The following is a 19,968-nucleotide window of genomic DNA, read 5'->3' on the forward strand; positions in this document are numbered from 1 at the left end:
AAAGAGAGCCATGAGCAGCACAGATGCCTCCTGGCCCCGGTCACCATCCAGTTGAGAGTTTAACTCCTGATGTATCACCCTATTTAAATTTTTAGAATATCTGGGTATCTAGTACTCTAACCCACTGGTTTACCAAGAGTAGCACACCACATTGAATGGGATATAAAGTAGAAGGCAACCCGTCTTGATTATACATGTATATATTAGTACACAAGGGTCAACTGCTAACAACAACATGTGAGTAATCTCTTATACAAGGACTAAATGACTTCAGGGTGAGATACAACAATCTTCACACGCTTTCCTCTAAGGAAACGTTTCTGGATCATTTTTAGTGGGTTATTCATAACTAGTAGTACAAAATAAATTATTTAAGACCTATTGTGGGGCAGGCTTATGTAGTGGTAGGAAAATTCAAAATATTGTGATGGGAAGGTATAATGATGGCGGGATTGGTGTTGGAATATTGAATGGAATAAATTATTGTGAACAACTTTATAAAAAATAAAATTTAAAATATTTTAATATAAAAATAACAATTGAGGCTAAACTGTCCTATTTAAAAGCTTCTGGTAGGCCCTCTTGATGTCCTGGTTTCTCAGGCTGTAGATGAAGGGGTTGAGCATAGGGACAACCATGGTGTACATCACTGAGGCCACTGCCTCCTTCCTGGGGGACTGGGAGACGACAGAGCTGAGATACAACCCCACGCCTATCCCATAAAATAAGCAAACCACGAACAGGTGAGAACTACAGGTAGAGAAGGCTTTGGACCTCCCGCCCTTGGTTGAGATTCTCAAAACAGAGGAAAGTATTTTCGTGTAAGAATAAAAAATCCCCGAGACTGGAACACCACCCAGAAGAGCACTGAGAAAATACATGATCAGGTAATCAGTGAAGATGTCCCCACAGGCCAGCCTGAGCAGTTGAGGGGGGTCACAGAAGAAGTGAGGGATTTCCACCTGGCTGCAAAAGATGAGCTGTGACATCATCAAGCAATGCAGCTGGGAGTCCAGCAGGCTGATGCAGATGGACCCTAGAATCAACCGGCCACAGAGACGGGGGTTCAGGATGACGGAGTAGTGCAGGGGATGGCAGATGGCCACAAAGCGATCATAGGCCATCACCCCTAGAATGACACACTCCAAACACACAAAAAAAATATAAAGGGACAGTTGCACCAGGCAGCCGGCATGAGAGATATTTCTGCTCTGCGTGTGAATGTCCCAAAGCATCTTTGGGACCATGGTGGAGGTTAAGCCGATGTCAGCTGTGGACAAAACAGACAGGAAGAAGTACATGGGGGTGTGCAGGTGGGGGTCAGAGCTGATGGCCAGCACGATGAGCAGGTTCCCCGTGACGGTGACCAGGTACATGGACAGAAAGAGGCCGAAGAGGACGGTCTTGACTCGGGGGTCATCTGAGAGCCCCAGGAGGTAGAACTCCACGGCCCCTGTGACATTGTGGGGGTCCACAGCGCAGAGACACCTTTGGACAAAGAAATGAGAGTGGGTCCATCACTGTCAATAGTTTGAATCCAAGGAACCCAGAATCACAGCGACTTCACTTGGGTCTTAGACACTCTCACTACCAGGTCTCGGTTTGCGACAAACATTCATCTTAGCACCATTTTCTCTGGACTTTTACTCCATCCTCCTACTGTCTTGGCCTTGCTGGAAAAGGCTCTGGACAGAAAAATGAGGAATGAGAACATTTTAAGTTTCCAAAAGTCAAATGAAAGCAATGCAGTATCCAGGACTGTAAAGGAAAAAAAAAAGAACAAAGGGTTTTAAATCTCATTTAGCAAAGAGGAAAAAATGTTCTAAATTGAGAACATTACTGGAATTATGAACTGGAGCGATAGCACGGCGGGTTGAGCATTTTTCCTTGTGCGAGGCTGACCCGGGTTCAATTCCTCTGCCCCTCTTGGAGAGCCCAGCAAGCTACCAATAGTATCCTACCCTCACAGAAGACCCTGGGAAGCTACCCGTGGCATATTCGATAAGCCAAAAATAGTAACAACAAGTCTCACAATGGAGACGTTACTGGTGCCCGCTTGAGCAAATCAATGAATAATGGGATTACAGTGCTACAGTGCTACTGGAACTATAGAAATAGGGGTGAGCGGTGGGGAAAAGGGATGAGGTAGTCGGAGGTGCTGGAAAAAATGGTCGTTGATGAAGGGTCTGGGGTGCTAGGGCAGTGGTGAGTGAGGTAACTTATCAATCCCATAAGTGTTACAACAATTGTAAATACGTTACTATAACTATAATCAAAATAACATGAATAAGTACCACTTAATTTTACTCAAACACAGAGCATTTAATTTCTTTATTTGTGAAAGCGCCGTAATAAAGTATCTAGCTTCATTTTTCATAACATCAGTATTGGCTAATATTGCTGCTGACGTGTGTATGTGTGTGTGTGTTATATTGAGGATGAATTAGGCTTCAGATATGCCAGGCAAGTGCTCTACCCCTGACAACACCCCTGGCCCCCATCCTATGTGAATCATGTAAATATTAACCTTCTGCCCGGGCCTGGACAAGAAATAAAGAAAGTTTGAATCTTCTATTTAGAAAATAAATAAGTTGCAGAGACCAGAGAATAGTACAGTGGGGAGGGAGTTTGCTTTATGCAAGCAGACCCAGGTTCAAGCCCCACTATCCCACAGGGTGCCCGAAACCCCACCAGGAGAAATTCCTGAATGCAGAGCTAGGAGTAAGCCCTGAGCATCATGGGTTTAACCCAAAAACTGGGAAGAAAAGAAGGGAGGGAGGCAGGAGGGAGGGAGGGAGAAAAGGAAAGAAAGGAAGAGAGGAAGGAGGGAGGGAAGGGAGGAAGGAAGGAAGGAAGGAAGGAAGGAAGGAAGGAAGGAAGGAAGGAAGGAAGGAAGGAAGGAAGGAAGGAGGGAGGGAGGGAGGGAGGGAGGGAGGGAGGGAGGGAGGGAGGGAGGGAGGGAGGGAGGGAGGGAGGGAGGGAGGGAGGAAGAGAGAGACTAAAGGAGGGAAGGAAGGAAGGAGGGAAGGAAGGAAGGAAGGAAGGAAGGAAGGAAGGAAGGAAGGAAGGAAGGAAGGAAGGAAGGAAGGAAGGAAGGAAGGAAGGAAGGAAAATCATGTAGATATATGTATATCCTGGCAATCCAAGCATTTCAACATTGCTAAAATTATAAATCTCAAAACTTCTCATCACTCAAAGAGAAATTAAAGGTTTTGATGGGATTACAGATTAAATAGAATCCATGGGGTGGCCATTTTGCAAAATATTGTAATAAGGAGTCTTTTCACCGCCTGAAACTGATAATATTACCTCAATCATATTGTGAGAAGATAAAAGAATGCCAGGGCTGGAACAATAGTGCAGCGGCTGAGGCGTTTGGCCTACACGCAGCATACTCGGGTTTGATCCCCCACATCTCCTCTGTTCCCCAAACCCGCCGAGTGACCCCTGAGAGCAAAGCCAGGAGTAAGCCCTGAGCATAATTAGGTACAAACCAAAAACTTAAAAAAAAAAAAACACTACAGCACATCTTTGTGACAAGAGCACGTGTACCTCTGCAGGACACTCCCTCAAAATTCACCTTCAAAACCACCTGAAAATGAACCAAGACAGCCCATTCCGCACTTCTGTAGGATTTCAGACAAGTGTTTTGGTTTTGTTTCAGAGCCACACACAGCCATGCTCAAGGCTGAGTCCGGGCTCTGCGCTCAGGAATCACTCCTGGCAGTGCTCAGTGAACCCTTTGGGATACCAGAGCTCCAACCCGGATTGGCCATGTGCCAGGTAAGCACCCTATGCACTGTCCTATTTGCTCCAGCCCCTCCAACAGCGTCAGGAGAGACAGACAGTTCTATTTCCCTGTCAGGGTGACACTAACCACCTCCAAGTGCTAGCTAATTCTCGACTGTGGCTCCATCCTGCTTGGGCTGAGCTGTGAATATCTTGAGGTGTTTCAGGAAGAGTTTGGGGGTTGGGGACGTTCATCAATAATGCACTGGGATGGTCAAATGCTAAAGATGCTGGTGGGGGAAGCGGAATATTTCCTGAGAGCCGTGAACCCCGATGTTGAAAAGCAAACACAAGCGCCCTGTGTGTCTCTCTGTGTGCATCGCCCGGAACAATGCACCAGTGCCCTGTGTGTGTCTGCAGGCCCCACCGGCCCCGGTGCAGAGACAAGAATCAGGCCCAACCTCCCGCACCCAGCACCCCCCCAGCACTCACTGGTCTCCGCTGCGTCTTTGAGGGCTCATGCTCCAAGCTGGTGTCTGTGCCCGGGTGAAGGAGGAGAGCTGAGACCGTAATCGGGATGGGGAGGAAGGAGAGGGCGGGCATGAGCCTGCACAGGTGCTGGTGGTGAATGGGCGACCAAGAGATGAGCCCCTCTGAGAAATACCCTCCAGGCTGCAGGGCTGACTCCTTATGATGCTGCCATGGCCTTGAGGGATCAAGACACAGAACTCTGGTAAGAATCATCGATTCTCGTTAGCCCAGTCCCTGGGGACTGCTAATGGGAGAGAATAATAAAAGTAAAAAATTGGATGTGAGGGGCTGGGGGAGAAATTTCTCTCCCATGGCAACTACGTCTGATCTTCAAGGTTCAATTTTAATTTATTCTTTTTTATTTTATTTATTTTTTTATTGAATCACCATGTGGAAATTTACAAAGTAGTCAGGCTTATGTCTCAGTTATACAACATTCAAACACCCATCCCTTCACCAGTGCCCATATTCCACCACCAAAAACCCCAGTATACCTCCTGCCCCCCGCCTCCCCCACCCCCAACTGCATAACTGATGATGAGTTTCACTTCATTTTCTCTTTACCTTTATTACATTCCATATTTCAACACAAAACTCACTATTGTTGTTGGAGTTTCCCCCCAAGAAGGACAGCCCTACTACCAAGGAAGCATTTGATAATTAGTTTTCCATTGCTTAGGATGATCATTTCAAGTGTCTCTTTAAATGGAATTTATGAGTGGTCGCTGACATCTCCAAAGGAACTGTGTTCATCATGACTAACCAAACAAGAATATATTTACTCCTTGTTGGGTGGTGGTGATGAGTTTTTTTTTCAGTTCTTTTTTTTTTTAAGTTAATTTTCTTTCATCCCCACCTCCCAAGCTTTCTTGGGTTTGGCTTTTCTTATTTCTAAAAGAGCCCATTGGAATTGTCTGCTTTTATTGATGTATGTATGCATAACAGATAGAAATGATCCTTGCTCTTTTTTTTAATGTAGTCAACACTGCTACTTATCCAGTCATTGATTAAGCTGATTGAATTGGACATGAACTCCACATTACTTTTTTTATTCAGAATGCTAATTTTATTATTATTATTATTATTATTTTAAATCACCATGAGATACAGTTATAAAGATTTCCTGTTTGAGTTTCAGTCATACAATAATCAATCACCCAACCTACCACCAGTGCACATCTTCCCCCACCAAGGTCCCCAGTATCCCCCCATCCTACCCTTCCCCCTGCCTCTATGGCAGACAATCTTCCCCACACTCTCTTTCGTATCACTTGTTATGAATAGCATAAGATGTCGTGCAACACTCCTGGAATTCTAAAATGTTAGATAATTTGGGTCTGGAGAAATCTCTGCAGCAAGCTGCTCGGTTCGGAGATTCTTTTGTGTGTCTCTGGATCATGGTCATTAAGGAGCTCAAGCAGCAGTCGGAAGCAGTTTGTGGGTGTGACTTCCAGGGTCCCATGGGGATGGGGGATAGGAAGGACCGACCCATCCCCTATAACCTTGAGACCTGGAATTTGCCATTACTGAACCTACAAACCTGCACTTCTCATTGGGTTCTGGGAGTTGGCAGCTGCCGGTGTTTTGATGCTTGCTCTTATAAGATGAAATCCATTTGTCTTATGCCTGCCAAGGGGGCGGACTGAGGGTGGGGACCTGGGGCTGATGGTGGAGGGAAGTCCCACTGGGGACAGATTTGGGGTTGAAACACTGTGTGCCTGAAACAACTCTACTACAAACAACTTCCTACATCACAGTGTCTGACTGGAAACTGAAAAAGAGAAATCACGCTTGCTCTTTCCTTGCCTTCTGTGTGCAGCACCTACTTCTCTTAAATCAGAAGAAGCATCAGACATCTCCATCAAATCCGATTTATAAATGTTATAAACTGATAGAATTGGAAGCAGTTGGTAGTTCTGGAGCTGCTCCTGGCCAGATGCTCAGCCATTGCTGGCCACCGCACGGGAGTCACACCCGGGGCTCCTCGTACAGAACAGACCCTGCAGCCCTGCGGCACCCCCCACTTCCATCTGAATTGGGTTTCAGTGTGACTCATCAGTACGAGGGCTTTAAGGAATGAGAAATACCCAGCGGGGAATTCAACCTATATGGGTCAAATGCAAACACAGAAATTCTGGGCCAGAGTGAGAGCACGGAGGGCAGGGCATTTGCCTTGCATGTGAGCCAACTTGGGTTCGATCCCCAGCATCCCATAGGGGCTCGAGTACCACCATGAGTGATCCCCAATACAGAGCCAGGAGTCAGGCCTGAGCACCACTGCGTGTGGCCCCAAACCCAAACCAAACAAACAAAAACGGCAAATGTACTGCCATGTGTCCATCCAGTACTGGAGGGTGAGAGGGCCCAGTTCCGATCCCCCAGCCTGTGTCATCACTCTCAGTCAGTTCCTCAGGGAGGTGTGTGGGACCTTCAGCCCTGCTCGCGTGGACCTGGGTGTTCTATTACACAGAAGCGGCTGGGCAGATCCTGATCTGTGGGGTTCAGTGGATCTGGGGTGAAGGCCAACAAGGGACCTGCCAAACACGCTCCCAGGAGTGGTGACTTGGAGAGGCAGATGCCACCCAGGACACCAACCCTGGGTCTTAACCCCCATTCTCACTTCTCATCACGGCTCTTCTGCTAATGTTAGTCTTCTCTCCCTCTCCCCAGAACCCTAGGCTCTCCTGGCACACGTGGCTCTTTTAGAAGGTTCTCTGACACTCAGGTTGTTTCCAGATTATGGCCATTGTGAATGTTTTGATCCAACCCCATCAAAAAAAATGAGGAAAGGAAATGAAAAGAAACTTCCTAAAGAAGTAATTCAAATTACCAAAAGGCTCATGCAAAAAAAAATATATATATATGCTCTACATCACTAATCATTGGGAAAATGCAAATCAAACAATAGTAGGATGTCATCTTACACCACAGAGACTGGCACACATCCAAAAAAACAAGAGCAGCCAGCGCTGATGCAGATGGGGAGAGAAAGGGCTCTCATTCATTGCTGGTGGGAATGCTGACTGATCCAGTCTTTTTGGAAAGCAATATGGACATTCCTCAATAAACTAGAAATTGAGCTCGTACTTGACCCAGCAATGCCACTTCTGGGAATATACCTGTAAGGCCCAAAAACATACAGCAGAAACACCATCTGTACGTCTATGTTCATTGCAGCACTATTCTCAATAACCAGAATTTGGAAACAACCTGAGTGCCTGAGAACAGTCAAATGTATAAAGGAGCTATGCAGGGCTGGAGCAATAGCACAGTGGGTAGGGCGTTTGCCTTGCACGAGGCCGACCTGGGTTCAATTCCCAGCATCCAATATGGTCCCCCGAGCACCACCAGGAGTAATTCCTGAGTGCATGAGCCAGGAGTAACCCCTGTGCATCCCCGGGTATGACCCAAAACAAGCAAGAAAAAAAAGAATAAGAGGAGGAGGAGGAGGAGGAGGAGGAAGAGGAAGGAGGAGGAGGAGAAGGAGAAGAAGGAGAAGAAGAAGACAACAACAACTATGGTACATCTACACAATGGAGTAATATGCAGCCATTAGGAAGAATGAAGTCATGGAATTTGCTTATAAATGGATGGACAATGAGAGTCTGAGTAAAATGAGTCACAAGGAGACGAGCAGGTATAGAATGACTGCATTCATTTGTAGGATAATGAGACTAATATCAAAGCCAGGGTAAACAGGGTAAACACAAGAGTATGAGGTGGGGGGGGGCGGTGAAGGGCAGTTAAGAAAGAGAAGGGACCAACATGACAATAATAGTTGGAAATGATCATTTTGGACAGGATCTGAGTGTTGAAAGTAGATAAAAGGATATACCTGATTACCTTTCATTATCTGTATTACAAATCATAAGGCCCAAAAGGAGAGAGAGAGAGAGAGAGAGAGAGAGAGAGAGAGAGAGAGAGAGAGAGAGAAAGAACGTGTCTGCCATAGTGGCAGGGGGCGGGGCAGGAGGGAAACTGGGACCATTGGTGATAGGAAGTGTACACTGGTGAAGGGACAGGTGTTGGAACATTACATGACTGAAATTCAATCAGGAACAACTTTGTAAATGTGTATATCAGTGATTTGATAAAAAATAAAAAGGATTTTTTATTTAAAATTCTTCACTTACATTATATAAAAGAGAATAGACAGCAACTATATTGTATTAAATTATTTGAATTTTCTTATGTATGTAGGTTAAATTTATATGACAATCTCTTTTTTATTTTTTTTAATTTATTTTATTCTTTAATTAGTGGATCCCCATGAGGGTACAGATGCAGATTCACACATGTTAGAACTTGTTTTTCCCTCATACAATGTTCACAAACACATCCCTCCACCAGTGCCCACCCGGGGGAGCTGTCTCTGGGAAGAAAAAACCCCACACACTTTCTGATGACATGATTCCTCCCTTTTCTTCATCTGCTGCAATTAGGAGTACCCAGGGACTGGGCTAACGAGAATCGAGAATCAATGGATCCCTCAAGGCCGAGGCAGCATCATAAGGAGTCAGCCCTGCAGCCTGGAGGGTATTTCTTAGCAGGGCTCATCTCTGGGTCACCCATTCACCACCAGCACGTGTTCAGGCTCATGCCCACCCTCTCCTTCCTCCCCATCTCAGCTCTCCTCCCTCACCCAGGTACAGAGACCAGGTCAAAGCATGAGCCCACAGAGACAAGCGGAGACCAGAGAGTGTTGAGGGGTGCTGGGTGCGGGAGACTGGGCCTGACTCTTGTCTCCGCACCCAGGCAGATGGGACCTGCAGACACACATGGGCACCCATGTATCGTTCCGGATGATGCATAGAGAGACACACAGGGCACTCATGTTTGCCTTTCAACATTGGGGTTCACGGCTCTCAGGAAATATTTTGTTTTCCCCACCAACATCTCTAGCATCTGATCTTCCCAGTGAATTATTGATGGATCTCCCCAACCCCCAAAGTCTTCATAAAATGCCCCAAGGTGTTTCACAAATCTGCCCAAGCAGGATGGAGCCGCAGTCTGGAATTAGTTGGCATCTGGAGGTGGTTAGTGCCACCCCAAGGAAGGAAACTGTCTGTCTCTGGGCAGCAGAGAATGTTTCAAAGCTGTTTGAGAGGCCAGAGCAATAGGACAGTGGGGAGGAAGTTACTTGGCACATGGCCGACCCAGGTTCGGACACTGGCACTCCACAGGGTCCCCTGAGCACCACCAGGAGTGATCCCTGAGTGCAGAGCCAGGAATCAGCCCTGAACACTGCCTGCTGTGGCCCTGAATGGTGTGGCCATTCATTTCCTTTAAAGTGCTGGGTACTGTTTTGATTTTATTTGACTTTTGGAATCTTGAAATTTCCTCATTCCTCATCTTTCTGTCACTGAGACTTTTCCAGCAAGGCCAAGACAGCAGGAGGATGGAGCAAAAGTCCAGAGAAAATGGTGCTAATAAGAATGTTTGTCGGGGCTGGAGCGATAGCACAGCGGGTAGGGCGTTTGCCTTGCACACAGCCAACCCAGGTTCAATTCCCAGCATCCTATTTGGTCCCCCGAGCACCGCCAGGGGTAATTCCTGAGTACATAAGCCAGGAGTAACCTCTGTGCATCACCGGGTGTGACCCAAAACAAAAAAATAAATAAATAAAAGAAGAAGAATGTTTGCTGCAACTGAGATCTTGTATTGAAAGTGTCTAAGACCCAAGTCAAGTCCCTGTGATTCTTTCTGGATTCCTTGGATCCAAACTATTGACAGTGATAGACCCACTCTCATTTCTTTGCCCCAAGGTGTCTCTGTACTGTGGATCCCCACAATGTCACAGGGGCCGTGGAATTCTTCCTCCTGGGGCTCTCAGATGACCCCCAGTCCAGTCCATCCTCTTCGGCCTCTTCTTGTCCATGTACCTGACCACCGTCACGGTGAACCTGCTCATCGTGCTGGCCATCAGCTCTGACCCCCGCCTGCACACCCCCATGTACTTCTTCCTGTCTGTTTTGTCCACAGCTGACATCGGCTTTACCTCCACCACGGTCCCAAAGGTGATTTGGGACATTCACACTCAGAGCAGAAATATGTCTCATGCCAGCTGCCTGGTTCAATTGTCTCTTTTTAATATTTTTGGGTGTTTGGATGATTTAGTTCTCACGGCAATGGCCTATGATCATTTTGTGGCCATCTGCCATCCCCTGCACTACCCAATCATCATGAACCCCCGTCTCTGTGGCCAGCTGCCTCTGGGGTCCATCTGCATCAGCCTGCTGGACTCCCAGCTGCATTGCTTGATGATGTCAAAGCTCATCTTTTGCAATCAGGTGGAAATCCCTCACTTCTTCTGTGACCCCCCTCAACTTCTCAGGCTGGCCTGCGGGGATATCTTCACTGATAACCTCATCATGTATTTTCTTGGTGCTATTCTAGGTGGTATTCCAGTCTCGGGGATTTTTTATTCTTACACGAAAATCGTCTCCTCTGTTTTGAGAATCTCATCCACAGGGGCACGGTCCAAAGCCTTCTCCACCTGTGGCTCTCACCTGTCCGTGGTTTGCTTGTTTTATGGGACAGCCATGGGGGTGTACCTCAGCTCTGCCATCTCCCAGTCCTCCCGGAAGGAGGCAGTGACCTCTGTGATGTACACCATGGTTGTCCCCATGATCAACCCCTTCATCTACAGCCTGAGAAACCAGGACATCAAGAGGGCCTTCCAGAAGCTTCTCAGTAGGACAGATTAGCCTCAATTCTTATGATATTTTTATTTGATCAAAGAATTGGAAAATAATGGCAACACCAACCTTTGACACAGCCAACAGGACACCTTGATTCGCCAAGCTATGTAACTCTGCATTTTCCCATCTCTTTTGTCTATCTGAAAATTGAAAAATTGCTTGCTTTAGCTCTTCTTCTATGTGGAGCGAGGAGATATTCTTGAATGACACATGACCAATCCCCTTTAAGAACCCAATTCTCTCACCCCTTCAACTCACTAGACTTTACCCCTGTCACCTCTGCCTTATTTAGAAATGCATAATTACCTTTTAAACATCTGAAAGCATAAATATGTGTATCTTTATCAATCCTATCCACAGTCTGTTCAAAAATTTTAATTCTGACCAGATCGAATGATACAGGTTGGGTGAGAGGGTATAAGGTTTAATGCCTCAATCTTGGCTCCCAAGATTCAGGGTCTTCTTTTGAGGTACCACCCAGTACTTCATTTTTATTCTTTTTGGCTCATAGCATCAATGCTCAAGGGTTACTCCTAGCTCTGTACTTAAGAATCATTCCTGGTGGTGCTCAGGGAATCAAATGGGATGCCAGGGATCGAACCTGGGTCAGCTGCATGCAAGGCAAATGCCCTACCCATTGTACTATCACTCTGGCCCCTGATTCTTAGGGCTTTGATGTCATAGTCACTCAACTCTAAGCTATACCAAAATTGGGAAAAAATATTTTTTTTGCTTTTTGGGTCACACCCGGCGATGCTCAGGGGTTACTTCTGGCTCTGCATCTCAGGAATTACTCCTGGCAGTGCTTGGGGGACCATATGAGATGCTGGGAATAGAACCAGGATTGGCCTCATGCAAGGCAAACGCCCTACCACTATGCTATTGCTCCAGCCCCTGGGAAAATTTTTATGCCAGTAACTGAGGTAAATAATATCTACTACAGATATTTAAAAAAATAAAAAGAAGGAAGAAGGAAAGGGAGAAAGGACAGACCAAAAAGGATAAAGCATAATTCTTTAGAGATTTTATTAGTACTGATTATCCGAGCAAGACAGTTTGTAGGTCTATATTTCTATTTTGAAGTTTGAAACTATAGCATGTACGTGGGGTCAGAGAAATAGTACAGCAGGGAGGGTGTTTGCCTTGTACGCAGCCAACCTGGGTTCATTCTCCGGCATTCTATAAGGTCCCCTGAGTCCAGAAGTGATCCCTGATTGTAGAGCCAGGAGTCAGCCCTGAGCACTGCCAGGTGTGGCCCCCAAAACCAATAAATAAATACATCAAAATAATCCAAACCTGCCATTGCCTTCTCGGACTGCCGTAGTACTACTGGGTTCTCTTCCTGAACTTCCTGGAGACAGTCATGCAGGAAGAGGACCTGGGGACCCCAGATGCTGTTGAGACCTTCTAAAAGAGCCACATGTGCCAGAAAGCCTGGGGTTCCAGGAGAAGGAGAGAAAACACCGGCAAGAGAAGATTGGGAGTGATGAGAAACAAGAATCAGGGTCCAGACCCAGGGTTGGTGTCCAGGGTGGAGTCTGCCCCTGTGAGTCACCACTCCTGGGAGCATGTTCAGCAGGTCCCTTGGTGGCCTTCACCCCATATCCACTGAACCCCAAAGGTCAGGGTCTGCCCAGCACTACCCAGGTCCACGCAAGCAGGGCTGAAAACGTCCCACACAGCTCCCTGTAGAACTGAGACTGACGACACAGGCCGGGGGATCGGAACCGGGCCCTCTCGCCCTCCAGTACTATCTGGACACATTGCAATACATTCACCTTTTTTGTTTATTTGTCTTGTTTGGGTTTGGGACAACACCCAGCAGTGCTCAGACCTGACTCCTGGCTCTGTACTAAGGGATCACTCTGGTGGTACTCGGGGCCATATGGGATGCCAGGGATCAAACCCAGATTGGCTACATGCAGGGCAAACACCCTCCCCGCTCTGCTCTCACTCTGCCTCAGAATTTTTTTTTATTTTTTTAATAATGTAGGAGTATTGCTGTTTGTTAAGCCATTAATTAAGCTGATTGAATTAGGTATGAACTCCACATTACTTTTTTTATTTTATTGCATCACCGTGAGATAGAGTTACAAAGCTTCCATGTTTGAGATTCAGCTATACAATCATGAAACATACATATATCCACCAGTGACAGTATCCACTACCCATATCCCAGTCCTCACCCTGCCTCTATGGCAGACAATTCTTGAAACTTCCCACCACCAATCAAGCCTACCTGCCAGGGGCAGACGCCAGCCCAGAATTTCTATGTTCACATTTGGCCCATATTGCTTAAATTCCCTGATGGTTCCTTCTCGTTCCTTAAAGCCCTCATGCTGAGTGAGTCACACTGAAAAATTCAGGATGGGGGTGGGGGAGCCACAGAGTCACAGGGTCTGCTCTGCATGAGGCCCCCCGAGTGTGACTCCCATGGGGTGAGCAGCAATGGCCAAGCATCTAGCCAGGAGCAGCCCGGAGCTACCAACTGCTTCCAATTCTATTAATTTATAAATTTTATAAATCTGAGTTGATTGACAAATCTGATGCTTCTTCTGATTTAAGAGAAGTACCTGCTACATAAGGCACACAGTGTTCCAACCCCAACCCTGTCCCCAGTGTGACTTCCCTCCACCAGGTCCCTCCCACCCCCAACCCACCCCCTTGGCAGGCATGAAGCAAACGAATTGCATCTTACAAGAGCAAGCATCATTCCCATCAATAAAAGCAGACAATTCCAATGTGCTGTTGCAGAAAGAAGAAAAGTTAAATCCAAAAAAGAAAGAGAGAGAGAAAGAAAGAGAGAGAGAGAAAGAAAGAAAGAAAGAAAGAAAGAAAGAAAGAAAGAAAGAAAGAAAGAAAGAAAGAAGAAGAAAGAAAGAAAGAAAGAAAGAAAGAAAGAAAGAAAGAAAGAAAGAAAGAAGAGGAAGAAAGAAAGGAAGAAAGAAAGAAAGAAAGAAAGAAAGAAAGAAAGAAAAGAAAGAAGAAAGAAAGAAAGAAAGAAAGAAAGAAAAGAAAGAAAGAAAGAAAGAAAGAAAGAAAGAAAGAAAGAAAGAAAGAGAGAGGGAGGGGAGAGGGGGAGGGAGGGAGGAAGGGAGGGAGGAAGGAAGGAAGGAAGGAAGGAAGGAAGGAAGGAAGGAAGGAAGGAAGGAAGGAAGGAAGGAAGGAAGGAAGGAAGGAAGGAGAGAGAGGAAGAAAGAAAGAAAGAAGAAAGAAAGAAAGAAGAAAGAAGAAAGAAAGAAAGAAAGAAAGAAAGAAAGAAAGAAAGAAAGAAAGAAAGAAAGAAAGCACAAAAACACAATTTATAAACAACAACAACTAAAAGAAAAAGAAAGTATATTCTAGTTTGATTAGTCATGACGAACACAATTCCTTGGGAGATGTCAGCGTCCACTCATAAATTCCATTTAAAGAGACATTGAAATGAATGTTGAGATTTAAAATTGGACCTTGAGGAGCACAGGTGGTTCTCATGGAAGGGAGACCCCAGCGCATCACGTCCAAATCCCCACTTTCTTCCTCGCTCCCATTAGCAGTCCCCAGGGACTGGGCTAACGAGAATCGATGGTTCTTACCAAAGTCCTGTGGCTTGATCCCACAAGGCCGTGGCAGCATCATAAGGAGTCAGCACTGCGGCCTGGAGGGTATTTCTCACCTCTGGTCCCCACTTTCACAATCAATACCTGTGCAGGCTCATGCCCACCCTCTCCTTCCTCTCCATCCCAAACACGGTCTCTGCTCTCCTCCCTGACCCAAGCTACAGAGCCCAGCTCGGAGCATGAGCCCTCAGAGATGCAGAGACCAGTGAGTGCTGGGGGTCTTCGGGTCCTTGGGTTTCTGTGTGAAGGAGGCTGGGCCTGACTCTTGTCTCCTCACCTGGGCAAGTGGTCCTGGAGACAGACACGGAGGCACCTGTGCCCCCTTCCTGGGCAGACACACAGGGAGCTCGTGTTAGCTTTTTCATTTGGGGGCTCAAGATCTTTCATGAAGAATCCTGCTCCTCACTGGCGTTTCTCGCTTCTGTTAGCTTTCTCTATGGACTGGAAAGGAAATCTCCCCCAAATTCTTGTCCAATCTCACCTTGAAGGTTCATGGATCTTAAGGTGCTCGTTCATCTGAGGAGGAGGGAATTGGAATAATACCACAATTGGTCCCCATGACAATCTTCGTTAAATATGCTGCTGATGTTCCATTACACCCACGGAGTGGGTGGGCAACGTTATTGTTTTACATTTGAACATCGGTAGCAGAAGTGGGAGTCACCTGTCCTTCAATCAGGTTTGACTTAACTCTTTGCCCTAGCCCCACCCCTGCCAATTTCATGGCAATTTCCTTATGTGCCTCTCTGAATCTGGAATTTTCTCATAACTGAACATGGGCAGCAGCAGATTAGGTATGAAAACATCTTGTATTTCTCATAATAACACAGATATTACCATGAGATTCTCTCCCTCTCTCCTTCCATTCATCTTGGTTCCCCCTCTATCCCTCCCTCCCTCCCTCCCCTCTGATCCCCAAAGACTAATCTTTCATTCTTTCTTCACTTCCTTTTTTTTTAGTTACTGATAATTCATCTGAAAACACCCCATGATCCATAAACCTGTACTTTATGAAAAAGTGAATAGTACATTAATTTTAGGGAACATAAAACTGCATAAAAATAATAGCATATATTTTGTAATGGGCACTTGTAATATCTATACGATTAGCAATTTTGAAACGTTTTTACTGTAATATGGTAGTATTTTTTATTTATTTTTTTAATTGAATCACCATGAGAAAAGTTACAAAGCTTTCAGGTTTAAGTCTCAGTCATACAGTGATCAAACACCCATCTCTTTCATCAGTGCACATGTTCCACCACCAAGAACCCCAGTATACCTCCCATCCCACCCCACCCCCCACCTGTGTGACTGATGATTATCACTTTAATCTCTCTTTACTTTGATTACATTCAATATTTCAACAGAAAACTCGCTATTATTATTTGGAATTTTCCCCCAACAATCATATGTGCTGAAAAGGCATCATTTGATAATGTTTTCCATCACTGAGAATGAAGAGCATATGAGGTTGTGCGGCCACAGCGGCCATGCAGTTTTGGATTTCTGGTATGTAGTACTTAAGTCCAGAGAAATTTCTGCCAGAAGTTGCCTCACTGCAAGCTCGTACCTGTTTAGTGGGTTCTAAATGATGGTGGTCACCACACCTCCGCCTAAAGGAAAGGCTGAGAGAGAAAAACCTTTCTCCTCCCGGGGTGGCATGGGGCCATAGCTTAGTTCACAGTCTAGAGGCATTTCAGCAAGAAGCCACTGGGTGCCGAAAGTAGTTAGTGGGTCGCCGGGATCATGGTCACTCTGGAACGGAGGAGCCGTTCGTGTGTGGCCGCTCGGGGTCTCGTCTCAATAAAGTAGTATTAACTCTACTTATCATCACATATGTATGACTTAACTTATTTTTCTCTCTGGAGAATTCAAGCATTCTTTTCAGGTGTTAGGTAGGAGAGAGTGAGTGACATGGTTTAAATTTAGACTGAATAAGGTTTAGGGATGGAGCTCCATAATAGACCTCCTTGCCTATGTGAAATTCGAGGTTCTATCCTGGACCCCAGGATGTGTGTGTATGCATGCACACACACACACACAAACATACACACATATACACACACTATTGTTATCAGTAAACAATGTTGATAGGAAAAATGAAACTAGATTATTTCATTTATTTTTTGTGTATTTGTTTTTGGGGGACCACACCCGCAGTGCTCAGGACTTACTTCTGACTCTTCAATCAGGCATCACTACTGGCAGGATTCGGGGGACCCTATTGGATGCCAGGGATTGAACCCTGGTCACACATTCTACCATCTGTACTGTCACTTCAGCTCTGCTTACAAGCATTCATTCTTTGAGGTAGACTCTGAATGTAGAGTTCCTTTCTTTATATTAAGGGAGTGGGTAATGCTCTTTCAGTTCTTGAGATCTTCCTAGAATCTTGTTCATCAAATTGCTTTAAATCGGCCTTTCCAAAATCAAAGTCTAAAGCAACAAAGAATGGACCAAAAGTCAGTGAGAATATAGCTCTAAGGCAATATTTGTTATTACTGAGAAGTATAGCTAAAAGTGACCAACTCAAGTGCAATTACTCTATGTCTAAGTTGCTTAGTCCAAACTATTGACAATGATGAGGGCTTGCGTGCCTGGACCCACTCTCATTTCTTTGCCCCAAGGTGTCTCTGTGTTGGGGACCCACACAATGTCACCAGGGGCCGTGGATTTCCTCCTCCTGGGGCTCTCAGATGACCCCCAAGTCGAGCCCATCCATTTGGCCTCTTCCTGCCCATGAATCTGGTCACCATCACAGGAAACCTGCTCATTGTGCTGGCTGTCAGCTCCGGCCCCTGCCTGTACACCCCCATGTACTGCTTCCTGTCAGTTTTATCCACAGCTGGCATCGGCTTTACATCCACCACGGTCCCAAAGGTGATTTGGGACATTCACACTCAGAGCAGAAATATCTCTCTCATGCCGGCTGCCTAGTGCAACTGTCTCATTTTAATATTTTGGGGTGTTTGGACAATTTAGTTCTCACGGCAATGGCCTATGATCGCTTTGTGGCCATCTGCCACCTCCTGCACTACCCTGTCGTCATGAACCCCCGTCTCTGTGGCCGTCTGATTCTGGGGTCTACATCAGTCTGCTGGGCTCCCAGCTTCATTGTTTGATGATATCACTGCTCATCTTTTGCACCCAGGTGGAAATCCTTCACTTCTTCTGTGACCCTCTTCAACTGCTCAGTCTGGCCTGTGGGGACATCTCCACCAATAACTTATTAATGTATTTTGTCGCTATTATCTTTGGCGGGTGTGCCATTCTCGAAAATCCTGTACTTTTTTTTTGGTATTTGGATCATACCCAGTGATGCTCAGGGGTTACTCCTGGCTCTGCACTCAGGAATTACTCCTGGCAGTGCTTGGGGACGGTATGGGATGCCAGGGATCAAACCTGAGTTGGCCTCGTGCAAGACAAATGCCCTATCTACTGTACTATCACTCTGGCCCAGATCCTGTACTCTTACAGGAGAATTGTCTCCTCTGTTTTGAGAATCTCATCCACAGGTGGGAGGTCCAAGGCCTTCTTCACCTGTCCATGATCTGTTAACTTATGGACAGCCATGGGGGTGTACCTCAGCTCAGCTGTCTCCCGTCTCCCAGGAAGAGGGCTGTAGTCTCAGTGATGTACACCATGGTTGTTCCCATGCCCAACCCCTTCATCTACAGCCTAGAAACCAGAACATCAAGAGGGCCTTCCAGAAGCTTCTCAATAGAGCAGCCTAATGAAAAATTTTGTTGGGGCCGGAACCATAGCACAGCGGGTAGGGCATTTGCCTTGCACACAGCTGACCCAGGTTTGATCCCTGGCACCCGGTTCGATCCCTGGCACCCCACATGGTCCCCCAGGCACTGCCAGGAGTAATTCCTGAGTACAGAGCCAGGAGTAACCCCTGAGCATCGCTGGCTGTGACCCAAAAGGCAAAAGAAAAAAATTTGTGACATTTTTGTTTGATCAGAGAAGCCAAAGAATTTCTGAAACCATAAACTCCAGAGGACCAATTTGCAATGGAATTTCCTGGTGGCTTATGGAGCAAATTTTTGACGAGGAAGAAGAAATCTGATTCTAAGGTGCAGATGATGCTCTGTTTCAGGAACCTTGGTGGGTTCCATAAAGATACAGGAGGACCAGCACGATAGTACACAGGGTAGGACATTTGCCTTGCATGCAGTTGACCCATGTTCAATCCCAGCATCCCATATGGTTCCCCAAGCACTTCCAGGAGTAATTTCTGAGTGCAGAACCAGGAGTAACCCCTAAGCATCCCAGGAGTGACCTTAGAATCACCTTAGAATCAGATTTCTTCTTCCTTGTGGTTTTATTTTTATGGCACCCCCAGGAGAGGCTGGTAGGAATACAGTCAATCTCTTCCAGACCCTCCCTTCCTGCTCCTCCTTCCCCTTCAGGGTAATGTGCCTGATGTGGTAGCTGGAGCCCACTTTGTCCAATCTCAGAGACTAGGAGTCTTATCCCATCACAGGCAGACCCAGACAAAGACTTAGGAGACAGATGGTGTCTTTTGCCCTGATAAAGTGAGATTTGTACTTGTTTGATTTGCCAGAATTCCCCATGGGCTAAAAAGTTAGCCCATTCATTGTGGCTTCTTGCTCCCAGAAGCTTCTGGAAGTTTCCAGAAGTTTCCAGAAAAGCTTCCCCAAAAGTGAGTAAGAAAAAGAAAAAAAAAAGATGCACGAAGGAACTCAGGAGTCAAGGTCAGGGCTGCTTTCCTTGACCCAGAGTGATAGTACAACAAGTAGAGCACTTGCCTTGCACGCTCCCAGGCTCAACCTCCATCATCCCATATTGGTCCCCAAGCACCATCAGGAATGATTCCTAAGTGCAGAGCCGGGAGTAGCCCCTGAGCATCGCCACGTGGTGCCCAAAAAGAAAAGTGGGGGATGCTTGTCTTGCATGTACAAGGACCTGATGAGCATCACTGGGTGTAAACCTAGGGGTCCCCATCTTGCTAGACCCAACCATCCTCACATCGTGGGACAGAGCATTCAATAGTCAGTCAGTCTGCTTGGCTGAGTAGCCTCGGGAGTGGCCCCCAGGCTCCCTAAGCTCTGCTTGGGAACATCTTTGTAAATCAAAGATGGGTCTCCTAAGACTGCCAGGAGTGATTCCTGATTCCAGAGTCAGGAGTAAACCCTGAGCACTGATAAGTGTAGCCCCCCAAAAATGTACATGCATGAGAATTCAGCAAAAGGAAGGAAGGAAGGAAGGAAGGAAGGAAGGAAGGAAGGAAGGAAGGAAGGAAGGAAGGAAGGAAGGAAGGAAGGAAGGAAGGAAGGAAGGAAGGAAGGAGGGAGGGAGGGAGGGAGGGAGGGAGAGAGGGAGGGAGGGAGGGAGGGAGAGTGGGAAGGATGGAGGAGGAAAGAGGGAGACAGGAAGGA

At 46.3% G+C, this 19,968-nt stretch overlaps 1 protein-coding gene and 1 pseudogene across 1 annotated transcript; one reads left to right on the forward strand and one right to left on the reverse strand.

Annotated features, from left to right (window-relative positions):
* Window positions 1-545: 545 nt before the first annotated feature.
* LOC101541388 (olfactory receptor 18-like) lies at window positions 546-1,499 on the reverse strand (the record flags this gene model as incomplete). Its single annotated transcript, XM_004619517.2, has 1 exon — window positions 546-1,499. A coding segment is annotated over one exon (954 nt), but the record flags the coding sequence as incomplete, so codon positions are not given.
* Window positions 1,500-5,657: 4,158 nt separating this feature from the next.
* LOC101541124 (olfactory receptor 18-like) lies at window positions 5,658-10,967 on the forward strand (annotated as a pseudogene).
* Window positions 10,968-19,968: the final 9,001 nt, after the last annotated feature.

Source organism: Sorex araneus, chromosome 2 (genome assembly GCF_027595985.1).
Source record: "Sorex araneus isolate mSorAra2 chromosome 2, mSorAra2.pri, whole genome shotgun sequence".
NCBI classification, from domain to species: Eukaryota; Metazoa; Chordata; class Mammalia; order Eulipotyphla; family Soricidae; genus Sorex; species Sorex araneus.